This window comes from Odocoileus virginianus, chromosome 2 (genome assembly GCF_023699985.2).
Source record: "Odocoileus virginianus isolate 20LAN1187 ecotype Illinois chromosome 2, Ovbor_1.2, whole genome shotgun sequence".
Classification (NCBI taxonomy): Eukaryota; Metazoa; Chordata; class Mammalia; order Artiodactyla; family Cervidae; genus Odocoileus; species Odocoileus virginianus.
The window spans coordinates 94,286,115-94,306,135 of NC_069675.1; the positions used below are offsets into that span (position 1 = coordinate 94,286,115).

Below are 20,021 nucleotides of genomic sequence, written 5' to 3' on the forward strand. Positions count from 1 at the left end.
GAGCGGAGCTCTCACAGCCCTTGCCCACCGGGTCGCTCAGCCTCTCTCCTGTCTTCCTCCCCACCCCCACCCCACCCCACCCCAACTTTGGCAGGACAGTTGCTGTGCGACCTGGACAGTAGAGGAGCGTCTCCCAAGTTTTCATCCAACAGCCACCCCTAAAGCTTCCACCCTCCTCCCCTGAGAGGACGTTTGATGCCGGGCCCCTGAGATTCTCATTGACAAGCCCCTCTGGGTCCCCCTGAGCCACAGCCTGCTGACCCATTTGCCCACCTTTGCGGCTTTGATGCCTAACCATGTCTGCCTCATCCTCAGGCGGCTCCCCCAGGTACTGCCGTTGTGGGGGGCACCTCTGCCAGCCGGGCAGGGGAAACGTGGGCAGGGGCTCCCAGGCGGGGCTGGCTGAAGGATTCTTTTCTCAGCGTCCCTGTTTCTGTGTACTGAAGGCCTGGGCCAAAACACTCAAAACTAAATTTTAGGAGGAAGGAGGAAAATGCACTCACATGATACCCTCCCTGCCTCCCTCTGGCCCCTTTCCTCAGGTGCCCCAGTTACTGGTAGCAAATAGGATCACCATTGTTGTCACTGGAATACTAGGCTCAGATCTTTTTTGAAAGGAGGCTAGGTGTCGGTAAATAACCATGTAAGAGGTGGATGTCACAGTTAGCCATATGTTGATGGAATCCAGGTAGTCTGATGGAAAGCCTACTGAGAAAGAGAGCTTTCCCACATCTATTGACTTTTAAGTGTTCACAAATGATCTGAGGAGGAGAAACACCTGTCTACCCAGGTTTGGTAATTCCTTTGCTAGACGATTAGTAGGACTCTATTTATTTATTGTTTTCTTTTTTACCAAGGTGTGACATACATACAACAAAGTGTGTGCTAAAGTGCTTGAGAATTTTTTGTTGCATTTTTATGTTGCGTTATTTTCCCCCAAAATAATGGAGGGTGAGGACAAGGTCGTATTTTGGGGTCCGTCTTTTAGGCAGTGTGATGGATCACATGTACTTTCCAAGTCCCTTCCGGTCTTGGAGTTCTTGGATGTACTGCTCCCAAAATTTGGAGATTAAATATTTGCTTTATTTGCATATTTGGTGAGGGGGCCATTTATGTATAAGTGAGATGTGGTATTACAAAAATTTTTTAAAAATAATAATAACTCTACCTCTTAGGTGCTTAAAGGGTAGCAAGTGAAATATTTTAGGTAATAATCATTTTTCATCCTCTTAGTTGAATATTTGATGATCAGTTTTATGAGACTGAGTCACAGAGACTATTCCAGAGCCTATGGCTCTGTCTTTTCAGATCAGTCGTTCCCTGAGCATTGTCCCAGGCAGTATTCTGGGCACTTTCACCCTCATCCAGGCTACTATGTTGACTGCTACCCACATGCTGTCTGCTTTTTGTCTCCTGAAAGGATGACAGCTGGGCTTTTCAGTAAAAGGTCACAATAGTGTGACACAATGGCAGGCTAAAAAGCCAGCGCTGCGAATGCTCATTGCCCCATGTTTCCATCCTCCTGCTGGGCACACCATGAGTGTTTGGTGCTCGTGTCAAGGGAGCCAAATAATTCCAGACTGGCTCTCCTAGCCGTGAACTCGTTAGCCACCATATGTAGTATATAACTTCGGGAGAGCTAAGAAATAAAAGAGCCCTAGTTTTCTGCTTATAATCTGGTTCTTGTGCCTGGGTACAGGTTTCCATCGTGTGGAAAGAACGGAGTAACGAGTCTCACGCAGAAAAAGGTCTTGAGGACACCTTGCGGCGCACCCAGTGTTACTGTGACGGTAGGTGACATGCGCTCGGAGCAGCCCCTCCACCTTCGGTCCAGCCAAAAAAACAAAAACAAAAAATGCATGCTTCTGCTGGCACCCCGGTGGCCCGGCGCTCTGTTAAGTAAGTGCCTTCATACATAGACTGCTCATGGATGGATTTGGTTTTGCCTGTGGTAAGGCTGCTGGGTGTGAGGAGGTTGTCTTAATCTTTCCAGACAAATTTCAAAAATCATGAAACAAATTTTCAAGAAAGAAAGAAGGAAAAACAGTAAAAGAACGGGGATTGACAGGAGCTGCTGGTGGGTGAGGGGATCTGTGTTTGGCCCTGCTCATGCTGTCTTTAGAATCTGTACAACCTTCTCATCTCGGCATTTCTTCCAGCTTTCTGTCGTGATCGTCTTTTACCTGCCTGCTGCTTGTCGTGTCTTGCACCCTAACCCTTCTGTGTATTTCCCATGCTAACCCACATGCCCCTTCAGAATCCGGCGTGGCGGCCCCACCCGCTTTCCAGCTGTGCTGTGCTGCATCTCAGGAGGAGCTGTGTGTTCCAGCAGGCTTGCAAAGAGATGGAGCTCTGAGGACCCCGGGGCCTTGGGTTTGGGACTCAGTGTAGAACCCGTGGGTCGCTCAGCCCCTTTTCTTGGGCGGCCTTGGGTCTCCCCACTGGTCTTCAGTTGGCATCTCTGCGTAAGCCTGCTGAACGGCACACCCGCCTCGCTTCCCGCCTGCACACCAGTAGTGCTGGTCGCTGTCCTGCTCGCTTGGTGGCTAGGCTTTCAGCGGCCCCCCAAGGCTGTGAACTCGGTTTTTATGCCCAGTTTACTCATCCGCAGATCAACCTTTTTTGTGTTGTCCTCCCCCGCCTGCCAGAAGCGAACCATGAAGGACCGCTCTTCAACTCCCCCCTTACATGTTCATGTGGATGAGAACACCCCTGTCCACGTCCACATAAAAAAACTCTCCAAATCGTCAGCGACCAACAGCCAGGTAGGAGCATGCCAGGGGGGTGAGGCCAACGCACTCACTGTCAGAGGTCGGTCGCCTGGTTGGAAGGTAGGCAGGACAGTCACCCAGAAAAGGCAGCAGTAGCCTTAGTCAGAAGAGGCTCCCCTGCAGAGTTGGAAGCGGACGCCGCTTGCAGAGTGACGCCACGGCCAGCTGTGTGGGGAAGTGACCCTGGGTTTGTCCCTTTCCACAGAAATCTCATAAGCGCGGAATGAAAGGGGACACCGTGAATGTGCGGCGGAGTGTCCGGGTGAAAACCAAGGTACCTTGGATGCCCCCTGGAAAATCATCCGCCCGGCATGTGGGATGCAATTGGGAGGTAGGCTCATTCTTGTTCAGGCTTTTCTTCTCGGACTGGTCAGGTTCTAGCAGGCCTCATGCTCGGTATGGTTCAGGGTTGGCTGTAGCTCTCAGAGATGTCCCAGTGGGTCCCGCTCACTGAGTGCCTTGCTAAACCCTGAAAGTACGAGAATCTTCTCGAGTCCTTCCGACGCTGTAATGTGGTAGCTGCACCCGCTCTCCCAACGTGCAGATGAGAACCCAAGGCTCAGAGAGGTGAAGTGTCACAGAGGGAGTAGCAGAGCTGGAGGTAGGGCTCGGGGTGTCTCATTCTAGAGGTGGTGCCCGTAGCCTCTCTGATTTGTATGTGAGGACCTAATACTGTGCTAGTGTCTGAAGCAGACTTGACAAATGTATACCAGAATGTACACATCCAGGAAGGCATCTCCTCTTTTGTGGTCGCCCGCATAAGAGACCATGCACTTACTCCATTGATAGAATCAAAACCACTGGAATAGGGACTTGCCTGGTGGTGCAGTGGTTAAGACTCAGCCCTCCTAATGCACAGGGCACAGGTTCTATCCCTGGTCAGGGAACTAAGATCCCACATGCCGTGTGGAGTGGCCAGAAACTTAAAAAAACATACATTGGAACAATCTCCTGAGGAATAATTGCCTTCAGTATTAGTTGCCAAGGTACCAGGAGAACTGTTGTCTCTTTTTGGCCATGCCTCAACACATTTTGCTTGTCTGTCCATCCTTCTGTGCAGTGATTCATGCATTTCTCGAGACATTGCTGTGCACTGGCAGCTCTGCCCTCTACGCTTACATTCTGGTCCATGGCAGTGAAGAAACCCAACGATAAGGCAAGGCCTATGGCTGTGTTTTGGACCGAAGTCTCATGATTGAGACAAGTAAAGGCCTTGAGACTACAGTCGGCCCACCATATCCGCCGGTTCTGCGTCTGTGGAGTCAACCATCCAGAGATAAAAAACAAAAATCCAGAAAGTTCCAAAAAGCACAACTTGAATTTGCTGTGTGACAGCAAATTACATAGCATTTCCATTGTATCAAGTATTATAAATAATCTAGAGAGAATTTAAAGTGTACAAGAGGATGCGCCTAGGTTACATGCAAATACTGCCCCATTTTACATAAGGGACTTGAGCACCCTCAGATTTCAGTATCCATGAGTCTTGGAACCAATCCCCGTGGATACCGAGGGATGATGCATGCTCTGTTTTGAAAGATTTATTCTTTTTCTGAGAGCTTATTACTTTTAAAATTAGAAATAATCGTAATTACTTTGAAGTTTAGAGTCATACTTCATGCTCTTCACTCCCTGATTCATTTAATCCTTAAGAGACAAAGGGAGTTTGGTATTCTCAGGAGTACATGACAAGTGTTCTGACATATCTCTCCAAGGAAGATTGGAATTAAAACGATTTCTAAGATTTTTCTACCTTGTGTACCTCACTAGCAATCAGTGAAATGTAAATTAGAACCAACTACATTTTCGAAGAAATAGCAAGCTATCATTTTTGTTGAGTGGAAAGAAGTTGAACAGATTCAGAATATCTTCTGTTGACAAGCATATAGGGCTATCACCGAATCTTTTTAGATAGTTTTTGAGTGGATGGTTTGGCAGCATTTATCTAAACATGGATTCTGTAGTTCTGCACTTGGGAATTGATGCTCAAAAAGTCACAGAAGAGCACAGGAATCTGTGTGTAACAGGGTGTTTGCTGAAGCATTGTTTGTATTAGGGAAAAATTAGACGCCATCTAACGGAGGGTATTGGTTAAAATTAAGATGAATCCATGCAATGGAGTGCCACACAACCACTGCTCGATGGAGGCGGATGTCTCTATAAGCACCACGCGGCACCGCATGGAGAGTGTGGCCCTGTTTGTGCAGAAAAGGACATCTGTGTGTCCACGTGTGTATGAATATGTATGTACAAACATCTTCTGGGAGGCAATACTAGAAGTATTAAGCAGTGATTGCCTCCGGGTGTGGGAGGCTTTACTGCTTTATCTTTTTGTGGTCTGCCTGAATGTCTTTATCACATAATATATTTTATAGTTTAAAACACTTTTTTTTATTTTTAGTGAAGAGACTTAGGTAGTTTTTTGGAAATATAAATATCAAAAGTCATGCCACTGTGGAAATGGACTTCCTGTTGACATGGGTTGCTAGGAGCCATGGTCCCCTCTGGAAAGCTGAGTACCCCCCTTCCAGGCCTGAGGCCACAGAATTCTAGAAATGGAGGGGCCCAGAGATTGGCCGACCATCTCTTGACCAGTAGCTGTCTCTCATGCTGTCCTCTTGGACTAGCTCCTCTCCACTTTTCAGTGGCCTCCCATATTCCCAGCAGGCCTCAGCCCATCCTTTCCATTATCGACAAGAGAGAAAAGACCTTAGGAGGAGGAAGTTTGTGGTGGAGCTGAACATGGACTCCAGTAGCTGCTGTGTGATGTGGGGATTCTTGTTTGATTTTTTTTTTTATTATTGTTTGATTTTTAAAACCTCTTCTGGTACCTAAGATATCTTTCGGAGAAAACACGTCTGGGTTTTTTTCCTCTGTTATTAAGCAAGTCATCTGTTTTTATGATGGAAAGTTGAAAATACCATAAAAGAGACAATCACTTGTAATTCCAGCACACACATCAGAAGCGTGCTGCTTGTTGACTTTTTATAAACTGTAACTATCACCCACCTCCAAAATCAGCATCACCAGCTTCCCCAGAAGGTCCTCTCTGGTCCTGTTCTTCTCGCTCCCACCCTTGAACGAAACCAGTGAAACTTACTATTTTGGTGCATTTATCATCACTTTTTCTGATGCGGAGTTTTTTCTTTTTTTAAATTATAGTCATATTATCTATATATTTTCCTATTGTCCTCCTTTTATAGATTAAGAATAACTTTTTTTCTTATAAAAGCAATGCACAGTCATTGTTGAAAAATCAGAAAATCAAAATCAGCCCAGGGAAGAAAGTAAAAAAGACCTGTAATTCTGCCACCCCGAGAAGACCCCTGTAACTTTAGGTGTCAGCTTTCCGGATCCTTTCTTGTGAATATACTCATTCTTTTGATTTTTGTAGCAGTGGAATTATATTTTACATATTGAACAACCTTTTTTCCCTTATATTTTGACTGTATTTGCATTGTACATTATTTTTTTAAGGCCTTATTCCATTGTATGTACGTTTGTGTACTGTTAAGTTTTTAACCTGTACTGTCTTCTTGTACATTTATCTATATCCTAACCTGAATTTAAATATTGATTCACATTCTTATTCTTGATAAATTCCTCAAAATACAGTGTACTGGGGTAAAGAGCACATACATTTTAAAACTGCACCCTATGTGTCTTACTTGTTTGACATAACCAGCTACATGCTTGTAAAACACATCCTTTTATTCCTGATAGCCATCATCTTGCCCTAGAAATTGGCACAGAAGTTTAACCACCTTAGCTTAAGAGAAGCAAAAAACTGCAAATAGTGAGAAATAGCAACTACTTAATGCACTAGAATAAATGTATAGAATGAGAGAGTCAAAAAGTTCAATGTATCAAATCCCCGTGGAAATGCTGGCCCCCAGATTAGAATTTCTTTTTGAAGTCTCAAAGGTCTTACTCAGCTTTACATAAACTTCTCAGAGGAGCACATGCATTTAAAAAAAGTTTTTTTCCTGTTGATATATTTAAGTAAACATTTTCCAGACACACTATTTTAACCCTAAATTAGTCTGTATGCTTTTCTAATACCATTTTCTCCATGCTAAAATAACAATGATTCATCCTGAAAACTTCATTTCTATTTTTTTTTTCCAAACTTCATTTATTAATCATATAGTGTTGGGTCAAACTTCAGATCTCCACTTGTCCTTAAAATACCTGTTATAGAAGCTTTGTGTGCCTTTGCAGTGATCCACTATCATGTATTCATATTCTTTTAAAAAACTTGCCATATTTCATGAGTCTACCCGAGGTGTTTGAGAGTATCTCCTGCCCCAAACTCTTGCCAGCTTTAGGAATTACTGGTTTTGCCAATTTGTTATGTCCTTCATTTTAAACTTGACACTGTAACGCAGGCTTTTTATTTCTATATTAGAAGAGCTTCAGAAACATCATTTAAATGAGGGTAGGTAATGAGATAACGTTCCACCAAGGTGGTTGGTGTGTCCTTTCCTCTGGGGTCCCTGTGGTTGCCCTTTAGCGGTTTTAGCTCTTCCTGCCCAGTGGACAGTCGGGGCTGGTGGGACCAGTGGCTGCAGTTCTGCCTTGTGAGTGCATATATTTCTCCCTCCTCTACATCAGAATCCACCTCACTGCCTGGAGATCACGCCACCGTCTTCAGAAAAGCTCGTCTCCGTGATGCGGTTAAGTGACCTCTCTACAGAAGATGATGACTCCGGTCACTGTAAAATGAACCGTTATGATAAGAAGATTGACAGTTTAATGAACGCGGTTGGTTGTCTCAAATCTGAGGTGAGGGGCTGGACTGCCCAGCGTCCCGAGGCCGCTGGAGACTTGCCAGGTGGTGTCCTGGTGGACAGCCCCTTCCCGCTGCTTCTGCAGGCCTCCCAGGGTTTCAGATGCCCTTGTGGAGGTAGTCAGGGCAACCTGGGATTCCTCTCCATCAAGCATTTAGCCCGGGCCTGGCCCTGACCTTGCCAGGTGCTCTGTATGGATGGCCTGGTTTGATTTTTTTTTTTTTGGCAACGGTAAATGAAGTCGATGGTATTATTGTCCCTGTTTTGGAGATGAAATGACTGGAACACTAGGGCCTCTTTTCTGTTTTTATGCAGAAGTTTAAAAAAAAAGCAAAGCAATGGCCCAGAGAGGTGAAGGAAGTTTGTCCTCAGTTGCTAGGCTATGTCTTTGGGTGGGACATGGCAGGGGAATCAGAAACAACCTGGAAATCCAAGGGCCCCCAAGTACGAAGCTGGCGGAGCAGCCTTGGACTCCAGGCTGTGGCTGCTGGTGGGGCCTGTGTCCTTAGCCTCCACTACGCCCAGGGCCCACGGGCCTCCCCAGAGAACCTGGGGCTGGTGGCTGCCTGGCAACAGGCCCGCCTTTCTCCACAGCCTGCGGGGCAGGGGCCTTTTAGTGGCACCTCCTCCGGTGGTGTGCCAGCTGAAGCACCGTTTGTATCCTGGCTCCGTCCCCAAGCAGAAAGTCACTCAGGCGCTGCCCGCTCCATTTCCTCAGTGACGAGATGAGAGGAACAGTGACCGCCCAGGGTCGTTGGGACGGCTGACTGAGCTGTGGCCAGAGGACCCCCCTCCCGCCCCCGCCATGACCCTTGAGCGCTCAGTCCGAGGTGCCCTCGGCTTGGTCCCGAGCGATGGGCCTCGAGATGTGGGGAGGGGCCGCCTCCCCTCAGTGGCCCCTGGCTGCGTGCCCCCACACAGGTCAAGATGCAGAAGGGAGAGCGCCAGATGGCCAAAAGGTTCCTGGAGGAGCGGAAGGAGGAGCTGGAGGAGGTGGCCCAAGAGCTGGCCGAGACGGAGCACGAGAACACGGTGCTGCGGCACAACATCGAGCGCATCAAGGAGGAGAAGGACTACACCATGTGAGCGGCCCTGCCCCCGGGCGCCTGCCCGCCCGCCCGCCGGGTCCCAGGGGTCAGCAAGGTCACTAATGCCCTCCTGATCCCCTGCAGAGTGCAGTGGGGGAGGGCATGGGGAGATCTTTGTGTTAAAAAAAAAACAAGAGTCCCGCAGGACAGCTAGGAGCCAGGCAGTGGGTGCGGGGGCAGAAGACCTGGTCGCAGGATCGTGTTCCGGGAAGGCCCCAAGGAGGGAGGCGTCTGTGACTGAGAAGTGAAAAAGCAGGCCAGAGCGAGGGCAGTAGGGTGGGCCAAGGGCAGGGGTGCCACAGGTTCGCAAGGGCTCTTGGTGCCCACTGGGAGGCATTTGCATTGAGGGTGCTTGGGAGCCACTGAAGGGTGATGGAAGCAAGGGAGTGGTGTGACCAGACGTGGGGAGAGCAGAGGGGAGAGCTCAGAAGTGGATCTGAAGATGGTGGCTAGGTGACCTTGGCAGTGGCCGGGGGCTGCGGTGACACTGGTTTCTGAGAGACAAGCAGGTGGCAGCACGTCTCCTGGTATGGAGGCCCCGCTCTGGTGACCGCATTTCCTTCCAGAAGGCCGCGCGGGCCTGAAGGGCCATCCCTGCCCCCCTCCCCCACTCCTGTGCCCTGACCAGGAGATGAGGCTCGCAGGGCATTGTGAGGCGAGCCTTGCAGCTTCAGGTGGGCAGGGCCCTGGGGGGTGGCTCACAGGGTCCTGTTCTTTCTGGCCCCAGGCTGCAGAAGAAACACCTCCAGCAGGAGAAGGAGTGCCTCATGTCCAAGCTGGTGGAGGCTGAAATGGACGGGGCTGCTGCCGCCAAACAAGTCCTGGCCCTGAAAGACACCATTGGGAAACTGAAATCGGTAAGCGGCCGCCAAAGCCGCCCAGCCCGGGGCTGGGCCCAGAGAGGGGGCACCTGCAGACTCTGGAGGGGCCTTTACGCAGTCATCGTGCTGACTTTATGACATCTTCAGGCCAGGGCAGGGCACTCTTAACTCCTCAGCCTCCCCTCCCCCTTCTCACTTCTGGGGCCTGACCCTCGAAGATGACCTTTGGTAGCTGGGGCCTCCGAGGAGATGTCATCATGGGTCTCCTGGGATCACAGTAAATCCAGGCATCTGTCTGATTCTTGCAAGTATCAGGCACCAAGTATATCGTCCAGGAAGTGCACCTCTTCCAGGAAGCCCGCCCTATCTGCGCTTGCCCACACTGAGCTCTCCAGCCCCTTTTTCTACCTGGCACTCTCAGCAGGCTCAGCTCCAGCCCATCCCTTCTGGTCTTCCTCCTGCAGCTGCCTTGCCCAGGCTTCCTGGCACCAGGGACTCCTAAGTTCCCCATGGAAATTCCCTGTGCCAGCTCTTCCATTCTCCCCCTGTGCCTGGCAAGATTGCCTCCTGTCTTTCAGGAGAAACAGATGACCTGCTCGGACATTAACACCCTAACGAGGCAGAAGGAACTTCTCCTGCAGAAGCTGAGCACATTTGAAGAGACCAACCGCACTCTGCGAGACCTGCTGAGGGAACAACACTGCAAAGAGGTGAGCGGCGGCCCCCACCCCACCCAGGCTCCCATGTGGAACCTGGGCCCTTCCAGCCCTGCAGGCTCTTGTCTGTATAAAGAAAATATTCTTGGTGCCTGCTGACCTGAGGGGTTATCATAGGAAGATTGGCTGAAATCAATCACATGAAACGCTGGGCATCTGGTAGACAGACTGCCTTCCTTTTTGAAGTGGGCCTGGCAGTACAAGAAGGACCTTGGAAGTCAGAAGGGCAGCGAGGAGTCAGGGAGGGGTTTTAGCCCATCCCAGGGTTCGTGTGGCAAAGCAGGCAGGGGAGGAGACCTGAGTTTAGGAAGTAGGAGGCTTAATGGCTGGCAGATACATTGTATGATATCACTTTGTTTTCTTAAAAAAAAATGGTCTCTGAAATATATTTTATGTTAGCAAATGATTCTGAAAAGACTGACAGTATAAACAGCTCTCTTCCCACTTGGTTCAACCCAAAGGGTACCTGGAGTCTCCAAATGCCAGTCCTGACAAGATGGTATTTTTCTTAGATTTTGTTTGTTTGCTTGTTTAGGGCTTTTTTTTTTTTTTTTTTTTGGCTGCTTCGTGCAGTCTGTGGGATCCTAGACCCCTGAACGGGGGTCAAACCCATACCCCCTGTCGTGGAAATTCAGAGTCCCAGTGACTGGACTGCCAGGGAATTCCCTGGCAGTTAGTTTACCATCTTTTTTTAAAAAGCAATGTCACCTTCCTTTGCTTTTATTTTTAAAATTAACATTTAAAACAATAGTGGACCTGCTATCCAACTTTTGAAACAAAACCTTGTCCACATGACTGAATCCCTCTTGGTCTCCTTTGTCAATAACCTCATCTCCCTCCCATCAGAGGGGAACTTTATCTGCGATCCGATAGTTTTTCTTTTGGGTACGCATCCTCAAGCAACGTATGGTATAGTTTAGCATGTTCTCAGACTTGACATAAATGATATTGTTCCATATGTATTCTTCTTACTTTGCTTTTTTCAGTCAATGTTTTTATGAGATCTATCCATTTTTATCCTTGAAACCTAAGGTGGTTCATTTTCCCTGCTCTATTCCGTTTTGTGACAGTACCACAACTTATTTACTCACCCTTCCGTTGATGGAGACAGTTTTCAGTTGTTCGAGCTCACAAGCAGTGTTATTTTGCACATTTGTCTGGACTATCCTGGTGTTCTTGAGAGTTTCCAGGATATATTTCTATGACTTTTACTAGTTACAGCTAAATTATTCTCTTAAAATATTTCTGTCTCATTTCTAGTTCAGTGTTCATGGGTGGGTGATTTTTAATCTCTCTGGGCCTCGGTTTTCCCACCTATAAAATGGGAATAGCATCTTTCACATGGGGTGGTAAGAGATTTAGGGATGTTGCCTGGACAAGGTTTGTGTGTACTCCCGGCACACGGTGGGTGCTTGGTAAATGGTGGCTGATGCTACTGCTTATCCTGGGACTGGAGGGGCTTTCAGAAAACTTCTTCCTACCAGTTGTTTTCCCTTTTTGCCTTCTTAGCTCCTATTATAACAGCCTGGAAGCCCAGACTCTCCAGTTGGAGGTGAGGGGTCAGCTAATTTAAACTCCCACCCATAGCAGGTGTCCCCAGTTCTATCCAGGTGCTCACCTCCTCCTGCCTATGCGGCCCTCGGGACTGCACCCCCATCTCAGTGCTTCCTGGGGAGTGCTCAGAGCGGTGGGGGCAGCGTTCTGGCTCTGGAGTCCTTTGGCTTCGGGCCCAGCTCTGCCGTTTCCGACCGTGATCTCAGGCAGCTGAATTCACTTCTCCCAGCCTCAGTCTCTTGGTCCGTGAAATGGGCATGGTGACAGTGCCTGGCTCCATAGGGTGGGGGATTTGCTGTGGTCACATGCTATTCTGTGTAGAGTCCCCCAGAGGCTCAGAGGGCGTCATGGCCTATCCTTTGGATCCCCGGTCCAGGCTTTGGTCCTGTGTTCTTTGCCTCTTGTTGCTGGAGAAACCACAGTGCTGTCTTCTTTTAGTTCCTGGGTCCCCGGGAAATTTCGGGACCAGGGAGCCCTTTTCTCTTGGCCTGTTAGGGTGAACTGAGAGATTAAAATGGAAAGAGGAGTGAGCCTTCTTCTAGGGGTACTTGTTCAGGTGCCCGGGAGGAAGGATAGAGATGGTTCACAAAGACACAGCCCAGTGCGAAAGTGGGCAAGGGTGTGAGCAGACAGTCTGGGGAAGGGGAAGCCTAAATGGCTAAATAAGCATGAGAGTTATTTAATAATTCAGTAATTAGGGAAGTGCGAATTAACAGAAGGGTTCATGCTGGCAAGACTGGCAAGAGGTAAAGGCTGGCTACTGCCCGGTGCTCTCACATCCTGCTTGAAGGTGTGTGAGTCAGTGCAGGCATTATGCAGGGCATGTCAGCTGTCACAAATCACAAACCTTCTGGCCCAGCCATTCTTACCCTTTGTATCAGTCCTGGAGAGACACTGTGGTATATGCTCAACATGTCTATTGCTTCAGTATTTTACTGTTGCAAAACCTGGTATTTATTGTTGCAAAACCCCGGAGCCACCTTATTGTCCAAAAGTTATGGGGAGAGGTTAAAAATACCACTGCATTTTATGGAGAAGGAAATGGCAACCCACTCCAGTATTCTTGCCTGGAAAAATCCATGGGCAGAGGAGTCTGGCAGGCTGAAGTCCATGGGATTACATGACTGAGCATGTGTGCAGAGGGTGGAGGGAGATGGGTTGGTAGCAATAAACTGGTAGAACTAAAAAAAAAAAAAAAAACCACTGCATTTTAGAGACAGAAAGCAGACTAGGAGTTGGGGAATTCCCTGGTGGTCTAGTGGTTAGGCCAGAGAAGGCAATGGCAACCCACTCCAGTACTCTTGCCTGGAAAATCCCATGGACGGAGGGGCCTGGTAGGCTGCAGTCCATGGGGTCGCTACGAGTCAGACATGACTGAGCAACTTCACTTTCACTTTCATGTGTTGGAGAAGGAAGTGGTAACCCACTCCAGTAATCTTGCCTGGAGAATCTCAGGGACGGGGGAGCCTGGTGGGCTGCTGTCTATGGGGTCGCACAGAGTCAGACATGACTGAAGTGACTTAGCAGCAGCAGCAGCAGCAGCCAATGGTTAGGACTTGGCACTTTCACTGCCGGGGCCAGGGTTCAGTCCCTGGTCAGGGAACTAAGATCCTGCAAGTCATGCGGCATGCCACCCCAGCCTACCTCTACACATTAAAAGCACAGATTGGGGGTTTCTGGGGGCAGGGAGGAAGAGAAAATGGAGACTGACTGCTTGACAGGTGCGGGTTTCTTTTTAGGTGATGAAAAAATTCTGAAAGTAGATAGTAGTGGGTCTTCCTGGTGGCTCAGACAGTAAAGAATCCTCCTGCAGTGTAGGAGATCTGGGTTCGATATCTGCGTTGGGAAGATCCCCTGGAGGAGGGCATGGCCACTCCAGTATTCTTGCCTGTAGAATTCCATGGACAGAGGAGCCTGGCAGGCTATATAGTCCATAGGGTCACGAAGAGTCGGACACGACTGAGCGACTAATACTTTCACTTTTCTCTTTCAGATGGTAGTGAGTTACACAGCATTGTAAATGTACCATATGCACTGAATTTTACACTTAAAAATGGTGGCAAAGTTTGTTATATTTTACCAAATATACCAAAAACTATTGAATTGTACATTTTAAATGGATGACTTGTATCTGAATTTATATCTCAATAAATGTGTTTTTTAAGAATCCAGTTATAGACAGAATTATAGTATGGTATCATTTTGGTAAAATTACGCATTAATTCCTTCCCACCCCTCACCTCCCAAAAGATAGTTCTCTAGGTGTAGCTCTGTGTAAATGCAGAAAGAAAGGACGGGCAGGACAGTCACCAAACTCGCCACTGGAGGACTGGGTTTGGAGGTGGGGAGAGGGGTTCATTAAATATTTTATGATGAGTATATAATTCATTGCTTCCCTCATGAGAAATATAATTTTCAGGAAAGGAATAGGATCTAGAGGAAGTAGACATCTCAGTTTATTGGTTAACGAGTGGGCTTTTCCTGCCTTCCCTTAAAGGATTCCGACAGACTGATGGAACAACAAGGGACACTATTGAAACGGCTGGCGGAGGCGGACTCTGAGAAAGCGGTAACACACAGCGCCCCCTGCCAGCCAGAGCGGGTATAGGCGACAGCATAGAGGTGCTGAGCGGCTGCAGAAGGGCTGGAGCCCTGCTCTGATATTTTTGGGGGTTCTTAGTTTCATGATCTGTAAAAAATATGGAGCAGATATTCTCATCCCTCCTGCTCCACCGGGCTTGTCTAGCTGCTCACTTGAGAGCTTGAATCACCAAGTTGGACTCCAGCCTGAGGGATGGTGATGGTGGTGATGGATTTGTAAGCCATCAGTTTGTTCTCTGAATTTCCTTGTTTGTATTACGGTGTAGACTTCTTGACCCCAAAATTCCAGTTCTCCCAAGGAATCTCTGCCAAGGCAGCATGTTCCAAAGTCTGTTCCATGGAAACCTGAGTTCCTCAAGTGTTAATGGGTATAAGAAACAAAAGAGGGGAGGAGTGATACATGGCCAAATAAATATGGGAAACTACTGACCAGCCTGAATGGCACATTCAACAAGCTGTTTAACTTCAAGACTTTCTGGAGCATTAGACGTATTAATGTCTGTTGTGAGGTTTTGAGAGAGAAAGAAATAGAGACCATGATTCCCAAGGTTTGGCCCTTGGTGCCTGGCTGAACATCACTAGGATTCAGCAGTCATGGTGATAATGCCTGAATGTGCATTCCCAGCTCGAGAGCCTCGTCAAATTATGATACATCAGTAAATGGAAATACTAAGTGCTTTATCAAAAGATACATATTTAATCACACTATGGTAAACATGGTTATACAGCAAAATATGTACTTGGCTTTCTAGTCTGTGTTAACAGTGGTTATCTCTGGGTGGGAGATTGTGGATATTCCTTAGTGTTTTTTGTGTGTGTCAGTATTTCCCACAGTTAACATTATTTTAAATTGTTATAAAAAAAAATTGTGATATAGATGTTAGGTGCTTCCTGCTCGATCTCTGTGACATGGGCCAGTGTCTTTGGGACTTGAGCCCAGTGGCCAGGCACTCACAGGAGTCTTGTCCTCTCTGGGCTGAGCCTCCTCTCCCTTCCCAGGGAGCTCATGACAGTCTGTTCTCCCCAGCGCCTGCTATTACTGCTCCAAGACAAAGACAAAGAGGTGGAAGAGCTTCTCCAGGAAATACAATGTGAGAAGGTACCATCCCCAACAGTCCCTCCTCCGTATGGGCCGGGAGAGTGCGCTCTTCCAGCTCGTGGGTAGAGTATGCTCTGGAATTGCAGAGCTGGGTTCAAATCCTGGCTCTGTCACTTTCTCCGTCTTTCCAAAGGCTCAAGCAAAGACAGCATCTGAGCTTTCCAAGTCCATGGAGACCATGCGGGGGCATTTGCAAGCACAGCTTCGGTGCAAAGAGGCGGAGAACAGTCGCCTGTGTATGCAGATCAAGGTACCGGCTTGGCCCCACCGGTGGGAAAGGGAGAGGGCGGGGCTTGGCAGTCCAGGGACCATGGCCTGGCCAAGGCGCTCACATTCAGGATTTGCCCCCAAAGGTTTGGGGGGGGGGGGGGCTGCTGCCAAAGCACTCTGAGCCAGTGGCAAGGGACACTCTGGGCCAGGGGCAAGAGCAGGGGTTTGAGTGTTCTTCCCAGCAGTGACCAGTGGGTGCCGTGCTCCTGAGCCAGTCACGTAATCCCTTAGGCCTCCAGTTCTCCTCACTACCCATGGGGTGGGTAGGGGGAAGGGGGTGGGCTGATGTCTTTGAGCCAGGGACCCTCTAAGGTCACAGCTCTGCTGAGTAACTGAGGAATATCTCTGACTACTGTACTGGGAGTTCAGGGAAGGATGCCAGAAGAGTTCTATCTTAACACCAAGACCCAGCGGGTTCCGTAATGGGAGAGGTGCTTTGGGGAGCTGGGCAGGGCCCTCACATCTCTGGTCTGTATCACCTCCCACACAGTTGACCTGATTTCTGTCTCCCTCATTCCTCCTTTGTGCTGCCCGCCACCACACCCTCCCCGGACTTCTTGTCTCTGCTCCACCATTGTCCCTGCCTCCCAGAACCTGGAGCGCAGCGGGAACCAGCACAAGGCAGAAGTGGAGGCCATCATGGAGCAGCTGAAGGAGCTGAAGCAGAAGGGGGAGCGAGACAAAGAGTCCTTGAAGAAAGCCATCCGAGCCCAGAAGGAGAGAGCCGAGAAGAGCGAGGAGTATGCCGAGCAGCTGCACGTGCAGCTCGCCGACAAGGTGGCGGCCTCCCCGAGGAGGGGACGGGTGGGGCGGTAGATGGGCAAGGAGCGGCTGCGCGGGTGGAGGCGGAGAGCTCCAGAGAGGTGGCTGGGCGGGCAAATGCAGAGCTGCATGGCAGCCGAGGGGGTGAATGAGCTGGGAGGACGGCTGGCTGGCTGGCTGGCTGGAGGAAGAGGCAGTCAGGGAGTAAACAGCTTAAAGGGTGGTGATGGGGGAGGGCGGCTGGCTGGAGACAAGTGGAGGGTTTGTGGGACATTCTAACCACATCAGTATCTCGGGTGGGAATGATGGTTATGGATTTGCAGTCAATGTGCGTGTGATGCTGGAAACTGAAAAGTAGCATCTGGCTGCTGCTTTAGTCTCAGCACTTCTAGAAAGGAATCGCAGGAGTGGGGTTATCAGGGGTTATCATGTTATCAGGGTGAGGGGTGTGGCCTGGGATGGCCGTCAGCTCCCTGGGCCTCTGTGCTGACACCTGACCGACGGACCCTGTCTACTGTCCCGTTCCCAGGATCTTTATGTCGCTGAAGCTTTGTCCACTCTGGAGTCATGGAGGAGCCGCTATAACCAAGTTGTAAAAGACAAGGGAGACCTTGAGCTGGAAATTATTGTCCTGAACGAGTATGTCTGTTGAGGAGAGGGCATGGGACCGATTGGAGGAGGGGGTGAGCCGGTGCGTGGTGCCAGGCATCCTGAGGCAGCTCATGTGGGTCACATGGGTGCCGTCTGGTCTCCTCTGGTCCAGGGCCGCATTGGACTGGCCCTGAGGTAGGCCCTGGTTCCAGCCCTGTCCCAGGGTCCTAGCCTCTGGTGAGCAGTATGGACGGGCCTTCTCTGCTCATACCTGGGCCAGAGCGGGGCCCTAACCTGCATGGCAGAGAAACAGGCCCAGCCACAGTGGTATCCTCCTTCCAGTTCTTGGGGGACAAGGCAACTGGTTTCTGCCTTTGTCCTGTCTTCTCTCAGCTTCTCTTTGTCTCTGCCAGTCAGTAGGTCAGAGGTATGGCCTGGGAGTAGGGGGCAAAAGTGGCCTTAAGTTGAAGGTGACTGAACACACCTTCCTTGTCACTGGTGAACTATCAACAGTGTTCAGCCGTATTCATGTGTTCATTCATTTGTTTATTGAGCAACTACTATGTATTAGGCTGTGTGTTGGCCTTTAAGATTACAGCAGTTAAAAAACAAATGCATTCCCTTCCCCATGGAGTTAACCGTGTACTGCAGCAGGAGACAGGGCTACAGAGACCTGGACTCCCTAGGCTAAGGGGTCACAGGGGAGCTAACTTGGTCTCTAGGTCAGGAATGTTTTGCCTGAGGAATACCTTTGGTTGTTTTCAACTCAATTTGGCAAACATATCCTGGGAAACACGCTAAATGCCGGGCCTTATGCCAGGCACTATCCTTGGGATTCTCCCATCTAGTGGGAGAAAATGGATAGTTAAGGCAGAAGGATCTGAGGTACAGACGAAAGGGATCAAGGAAGACATATCCTGAGGTGGGATGTAGGAACCGGGTTTTTCAAGTTGAGCGGGAGTTTGCAGGTGAAGCAATACAATGCGTTTGCTTGGGCCTAGTCAGTACTTAGAAAACATTTGCTGAATGGCAAACTATAATTTCTCAATACTCAGAGCACATGCTGTGCAAAGGCACAGTGGTGGATCTGCAGTCAAGAGCCCCCAGGCTCGTCCGAGGCCTCAGACTCTGTTTTTGGATTAGCGCCCCTGCCAAGGGCCTCAGGGTGGGGGAAGGGGACTAGGGCGGGGAGGGGGAGCCAGGTGCCTTTGTACTGCTTTGTGGCGCCTGCCCTCACCTGAGGGAGATGGAACCCCAGTGTGATATGTGTGTGAGGAAGATGGATGCCTGGGGGTACCCCTGACCACTGAGCGTAGGAGTGCTGTGCTGACTTCAGTTCCTGATGGGCTAAGAGATCAGGAACTGCTGTGGGGAGCTGGGAAGGGACTGCATTCGTGGCCCTTGTCTTTAGGGAATGTCTCAACCTTGTGGGACGACCAGAACAGAGAAGGCTTCTTGGAGGGAGTGGTAAGGGAGGCAGACCTTAAAGACTGTTTTATGAAAGTGGGCTACCTGAGAACGCCACGGGTACCAATGCAGGGGCAGCTGCTCTTTGCAGTGGAAACTGGGAGCGGCCCGGGTACCAGGGAGAGGGACATGGGTGACCTGGAAAGGAGCCCCAGGCCCCACTCCACACAAAGACGCAGGCTGCTCACAGCCCGCGGGGTTGATTGTGTCTGCTTTCGCTTTGTGACCTTCCAGCCGGGTGACAGATCTCGTAAACCAACAACAGACCTTGGAGGAGAAGATGCGGGAAGACCGGGACAGCCTGGTGGAGAGACTACACCGGCAGACCGCCGAGTATTCCGCATTCAAGCTAGAGAACGAGAGGCTGAAGGTGGGTCGTGAGAGCCCGGCCTGGAACACTCGGGTAGAGAGCAGATGGCTGGGTACTTCTGGCTGGGCCCGGAGATGACCACTGGGGCCTCCCAAGGGCATGGAGGCAGCAGTGGGCTAAGAGGGCTTCCTCTGGAGTCGGGGAGACCGAGATTCAAGTCCTGACCAAACCTTGTAGAGCTGCAGGACCCAAACAGGATGTCTGCCATGCTGTTGCTGCAGTTTCATTAGGGGGAGGAAGTGAGGTCTGTGTGGGGGGTGAGGCAAGTGAAGTGCCCCACGTGACACTCAGTCTGTGCACGTGAGGTAGATCTGACCTTGAAGTTAACACTGATGCTCCTGCCGCACTGTTGGGATCATCCACGTGCATTCACTCTCACTGTAACCTCCCAATAATGTGATAATTACTCCACTTTCTAGAATAAGGAGACCTCTTAGAGCGAGTTTAAGTTTCTTGCCAAGATTCTGCCCTTGGAAGTATTGGGAGTTCGGATTTGAACTTCAGTCTGACCCTGGGGCTATAACCACTAGCTTTTAACCACTCGCTCTACACCCTCCAGCAACCCTGTGGTGAGAGGCACCGAACAGAGGTTGACACTGCAGAGCCAGGTTGATCTTGCTTTTTAACCGATCTGGGCAATAGTGTCTTTTTTTTTACTGATTTTTGTTAAGTAACATAGATTTAAGGAAGTATAATACAGAAAGGTACACAAAACAGACATACTTTGTCCACCAGTCGCCCCGATGGAACCTTAAAGCCAGCCACCCTGGTGACCTCACCTAGTTACAGACACCCCCTGCTAATGGAGCGGTTATCCTGACTTCTGTCACTCCAGATGAGTTGGCCCGGTTTTGAGCTCTGAGCCTGGCCCTTGTGGCTCTTCCTCGGCATTCTGTTTGTGGAAGTTATCCACATCGTGTGTGGTGGTCCATCCTTCTCTGTGCTGCGCATTTTGCCATCGCAGGAATTACACCACGACATGTTTATCCATTCTGCTGTCGATGGACGCGTGGGTGGTACAGCTTCCTATACCTTGAAGTAGAAATGCTCGGTCAATAGGTGGTACATTGACCTTTGGTAGATGTCAGCAAACAGTAAAGCAGTTGTACAGATTTCCACTC

General features: G+C 49.5%; 1 protein-coding gene across 23 annotated transcripts in view; it reads left to right on the forward strand.

The window, feature by feature from the left end:
• Window positions 1-20,021, forward strand: part of ODF2 (outer dense fiber of sperm tails 2) — a 30,780-nt gene that overhangs the window by 2,015 nt on the left and 8,744 nt on the right. For 4 of the 23 annotated variants that reach the window (XM_070454066.1, XM_070454055.1, XM_070454048.1 and 1 more), the window contains exons 2-15: window positions 95-328; window positions 1,700-1,790; window positions 2,649-2,765; window positions 2,977-3,102; window positions 7,386-7,556; window positions 8,483-8,643; window positions 9,377-9,506; window positions 10,049-10,180; window positions 14,238-14,309; window positions 15,369-15,440; window positions 15,574-15,690; window positions 16,302-16,487; window positions 17,002-17,111; window positions 18,765-18,900. In XM_070454066.1, coding sequence (XP_070310167.1) covers window positions 297-328; window positions 1,700-1,790; window positions 2,649-2,765; window positions 2,977-3,102; window positions 7,386-7,556; window positions 8,483-8,643; window positions 9,377-9,506; window positions 10,049-10,180; window positions 14,238-14,309; window positions 15,369-15,440; window positions 15,574-15,690; window positions 16,302-16,487; window positions 17,002-17,111; window positions 18,765-18,900 — 1,653 coding nt within the window. In that variant the 5' untranslated portion in view covers window positions 95-296. Of the gene's footprint in view, window positions 1-94; window positions 329-1,699; window positions 1,791-2,611; window positions 2,766-2,976; window positions 3,103-7,385; window positions 7,557-8,482; window positions 8,644-9,376; window positions 9,507-10,048; window positions 10,181-14,237; window positions 14,310-15,368; window positions 15,441-15,573; window positions 15,691-16,301; window positions 16,488-17,001; window positions 17,112-18,764; window positions 18,901-20,021 lie in introns of all 23 variants that reach the window. The other 19 variants (XM_070454095.1, XM_070454033.1, XM_070454088.1 and 16 more) reach the window with 10 other exon arrangements.